This window comes from Babylonia areolata, chromosome 35 (assembly GCF_041734735.1).
Source record: "Babylonia areolata isolate BAREFJ2019XMU chromosome 35, ASM4173473v1, whole genome shotgun sequence".
In the NCBI taxonomy this organism is placed as follows: domain Eukaryota; kingdom Metazoa; phylum Mollusca; class Gastropoda; order Neogastropoda; family Buccinidae; genus Babylonia; species Babylonia areolata.
Window position 1 is genome coordinate 15,056,003 of NC_134910.1, and position 5,000 is coordinate 15,061,002.

The 5,000-nt window shown below is 40.4% G+C and overlaps 1 protein-coding gene across 1 annotated transcript in view; it reads right to left on the reverse strand.

The window, feature by feature from the left end:
- Nucleotides 1-4,577, reverse strand: part of LOC143277898 (uncharacterized) — a 415,205-nt gene extending 410,628 nt beyond the window's left edge. Inside the window, exon 1 of the mRNA XM_076582855.1 lies at nucleotides 4,212-4,577. Coding sequence (XP_076438970.1) covers nucleotides 4,212-4,325 — 114 coding nt within the window. The 5' untranslated portion in view covers nucleotides 4,326-4,577. The remainder of the gene's footprint in view (nucleotides 1-4,211) is intronic.
- Nucleotides 4,578-5,000: the final 423 nt, after the last annotated feature.

Sequence of the window (5,000 nt, forward strand, 5' to 3'; positions counted from 1 at the left end):
GACAAAGAGAGAGAGTGAGAAAGAGAGAGCGTGAGAGAGAATGTGTGAGAGAGAGACAAAGAGAGAGAGACAGAGAGATAGTGAGAGACAAAGAGAGAGAGGGAAAGAGAAAAAAGAGAGAGAGGGAGTGAGAGAGAGAGAGAGAGAGAGAGAGAAACAGACAGACAGAGACGGACAGACAAAGAGACAGACAGACAGACAGGATCCACCAATCTTGGTATGGAAGCAAGAATCGCAAGCAGGATGGAGACAGGCAAGAAAAAGAAAAGGACAAAAGAAGAACTCTGCCACCAGTCGGACGGGGAGTAAAAAGACAGACAGACAGACAGATAGGCAGACAGACAGAGGCGGTGCAGAGTAAGAAGAAAGAACACCATGCCAATCCTGCCCTACGGGAGGAAGGGGGGGGGGCGCGGGATTTACTGCGGGAACGGCACTGACACTGAATGCTGAACAGTTCTTCTTTTTTTGTTTTCTTTTTTTATTTTTTTATTGCAGCATGTATGTCGATGTTTTAAGTATAGTGTGATATCTAAATAAACTCGTTCTCTGACTGTGCCGATTGCATGTGTGTGGTTGTGATTATTGCCTGTCAGTTTTGCATTAACTTAAGTTTTTTTATGCAGTTTATGTCTGTTAATTATGTACATTTCACACTGAATGACCGTGGTGGGATTGTGATCACTGATGATTGTGATCAATGTATTGGAGGTTTACACTTGCTAAATATTTCAGCATGTCTTTTTTAAGCATTTATACTGAATGACCGTCAAATTGTGATCATCGAAGATTATGATTACTGTATTGGGTGGTTTACACTAACTCAGTATCTCATCATGACTTTTATGCATTTATACAGAATGACGTGAAGTTGTGATCATCGTGATTGTGATTACTGTATTGGGGGGTTTACACTAACTCAATATTTCAGCATGACTTTTATGCATTTATACAGAATGACGTGAAATTGTGATCATCTTGATTGTGATAAATGCATTGGAGGTTCACACTTACCAAATATTTCAGCATGTCTTTTATGTATTTATACTGAATGACCGTGAAATTGTGATCATCGTGATTCTGATTACTGTATTGGGGGGTTTACACTAACTCAGTATCTCATCATGACTTTTATGCATTTATACAGAATGACGTGAAATTGTGATCATCGTGATTGTGATAAATGCATTGGAGGTTCACACTTACCAAATATTTCAGCATGTCTTTTATGTATTCATACTGAATGACCGTGAAATTGTGATCATCGTGATTCTGATTACTGTATTGGGTGGTTTACACTAACTCAATATTTCAGCATGTCTTTTATGTATTCATACTGAATGACGTGAAATTGTGATCATCGTGATTGTGATAAATGCATTGGAGGTTCACACTTACTAAATATTTCAGCATGTCTTTTTTAAGCATTTATACTGAATGACGTGAAATTGTGATCATCGAAGATTATGATTACTGTATTGGGGGGTTTACACTAACTCAATATTTCAGCATGTCTTTTATGCATTCATACTGAATGACCGTGAAATTGTTATCATCGTGATTGTGATTACTGTATTGGGGGGGTTACACTAACTCAATATTTCAGCATGTCTTTTATGTATTCATACTGAATGACCGTGAAATTGTGATCATCGTGATTCTGATTACTGGATTGGGGGGTTTACACTAACTCAATATTTCAGCATGTCTTTTATGTATTCGTACTGAATGACCGTGATATTGTGATCATCGTGATTCTGATTACTCTGTTGGGTGGTTTACACTAACTCAATATTTCAGCATGTCTTTTATGTATTCATACTGAATGACCGTGAAATTGTGATCATCGTGATTATGATTAATGCATTGGAGGTTCACACTTACCAAATATTTCAGCATGTCTTTTAAGTATTTATACTGAATGACCGTGAAATTGTGATCATCGTGATTGTGGTTACTGTACTGGTGAGGTTTACACTAGCTAAATATTTCAGCATGTCTTTTAAGTATTTATACTGAATGACCGTGAAATTGTGATCATCGTGATTGTGGTTACTGTATTGGAGGTTCACACTAGCTCAGTATTTCAGCATGTCTTTTATGTATTTATACTGAATGACCGTGAAATTGTGATCATCGTGATTGTGGTTACTGTATCGGAGGTTCACACTAGCTCAGTATTTCAGCATGTCTTTTATGTATTTATACTGAAAGACCGTGGGACTGATCACTGGGTGCGAATGATTGTGATTATTGAATGCGAGGTTTGCATCAACTATGTGTGTGTGTGTGTGTGTGTGTGTGTGTGTGTGTGTGTGTGTGTGTGTGTGTGTGTTTATACGTGCAAGTTGTAGGATTGTCTGGGCGTATACAAATACACACAATTATATGTGTCGCTGTTGTTACTTTGATGTGCAAAGGGGGCATGTTATTATGCGCTGTTGTATATGTTTCCTGTGAGGCGCCTAAAGCCCGTTATATTATCGGGGAGTTTGCGTCGATAAGTACTATCTATTCACATTAAAGCCCGTTATATTATCGGGGAGTTTGCGTCGATAAGTACTATCTATTCACATTATCACCATCTTACCATTACCATTATTATTACTATTATTATCATCATTGGCATTATCCTCTTTTTCCCAGACAAGACAGAGTAACGTTCACAACAAGGCGTGGATGTTCATTTACTCCGCCACCCACACAGAGGAGCGGAGGGGAAGAAATGTGGATACAGCGAAATTATCATCATCATCATCATCATCATCATCATCATCATCATCATCATCGGCATTATCCTCTTTTTCCCAGACAAGACAGAGTAACGTTCACGACAAGGTGTGGATGTTCATTTACTCCGCCACCCACGCATAGGAACGGAGGGGAAGAAATGTGGATACAGCGAAATTATCATCATCATCATCATCATCATTGGCATTATCCTCTTTTTCCCGACAAGACAGAATGAGTAGCGTTCACAAGGCGTAGACGTTCGCTCTGCCAGCCACACATTAGAGTGGAGGGGAAGAAATAGCCAGTCTACCATCATCATCAACGACATCATCATCATCATCATCATCATCATCATCAACGACACCATTATTATCATCATTATTATTTTGATTATCATCATCATCATCATCATCATTATTATCATTATCATCATCAGCATCATCATCATTATCAATCATCAGCATCATTGTCATCAGCATCACCATCATTCTGTATTCTGACTGACCTCTTCTTCTTCTCCAACCTATCATCATCATCATCATCATCATCATCATCATCATCACCACCATCATCATCATCATCATCATCATCACCATCATCATCATCATCATCATCATTCTGATTGACCTCTTCTTCTTCAACCTATCATCATCATCATCATCATCACCACCATCATCATTCTGACTGACCTCTTCTTCTTCTCCAACCTATCATCATCATCATCATCATCACCATCATCATCATTCTGACTGACCTCTTCTTCTTCTCCAACCTATCATCATCATCATCATCATCACCACCATCATCATCATCATTCTGATTGACCTCTTCTTCTCCAACCTATCATCATCATCATCATCATCACCACCATCATCATCATTCTGATTGACCTCTTCTTCTCCAACCTATCATCATCATCATCATCATCATCACCACCATCATCATCATCATCATTCTGATTGACCTCTTCTTCTCCAACCTATCATCATCATCATCATCATCACCACCATCATCATCATCATTCTGATTGACCTCTTCTTCTCCAACCTATCATCATCATCATCATCATCACCATCATCATCATCATTCTGATTGACCTCTTCTTCTTCAACCTATTATTATTATTATCATCATCATCATCATCATCACCGTCATCATCACCGATCTGTCTGACCTCTTCTTCTTGACCTATTATCATTATCGTCATCACTATCATCATCTCCACAATCATCATTCTGACTGACCTCTTCTTCTTAACCTATTATCATTATCGTCATCGCCATCATCACCACCATCATCACCATCACCACCAGCATCGCATCATCACCATCACCACCATCACCACCACCAACACCATCACCACTCTGCATTCTGACTGACTACTTCTTCAACCTATCACCATCATCATCATCATCACCATCATCACCACCATCACCATCACCATCATCACCACCACCATCACCACCATCCTGACTGACCTCTTCCTCCGGAGTGGCGTTGACGGAGTCCATGCTCTGACTGAGGGCCATGGAGGTCTCGGTGTTGAGCGTGCTGGCGGGGGCATTCATGGTCGCCATGTCCGTTGATCGCATCCTCCTGTACCTCCTCACACACTGCAGGCACCGCTACACCACCACCAGCAACAACACCACCAACAACAGCAGCAGACGCAGCAGTTGCAGAAGCAGCACAAGCAAGCAACCGTCCGATGAATGATCGTAGTCGAAGTGAAATCCGTTACTCCACACAACACGAGCCTTGGCGAGGGTCTGTGAAAACTTGTTAAGAGGTAGGAAAGGTGGGTAGGGGTATAACACAAAGGCTAGAGGTTGTTGAAGAATCAACTGTTTAGGGCAATGGGGGGGGGGGGGGGGGGGGGGTAGGAAACTCAATAACAACCCACAACACTATTCACAACCTTTCTTGATCGTTCAACAGTTCCGGGGTGGCTAATGAAATACTCGTTTCCCTTCTACCTCCGATTTCCTCAATGAGGGGATAGAATGTCGAATTCTTGCAAAGCCACAAGAAAGAGTTTGCCTTCTTTGAAATAAAATCAATCAATCAATCAATCCAAATCGTACTGTTTAAATCGTGATTTGTGCGCCAGAAGTTTCAAACCTTCCAAAGCTGGGTTTCAAAGTTCGTTGAAATTACAACTGTGCAGGTGGGAGTCGGACAAACAAAAGTTTTTTTCTCTTTCCTCGAAAAAAACAACAACAAAATCAACGTTCACAGGAAGTAGATAACAAAAATGAAAGGGGACA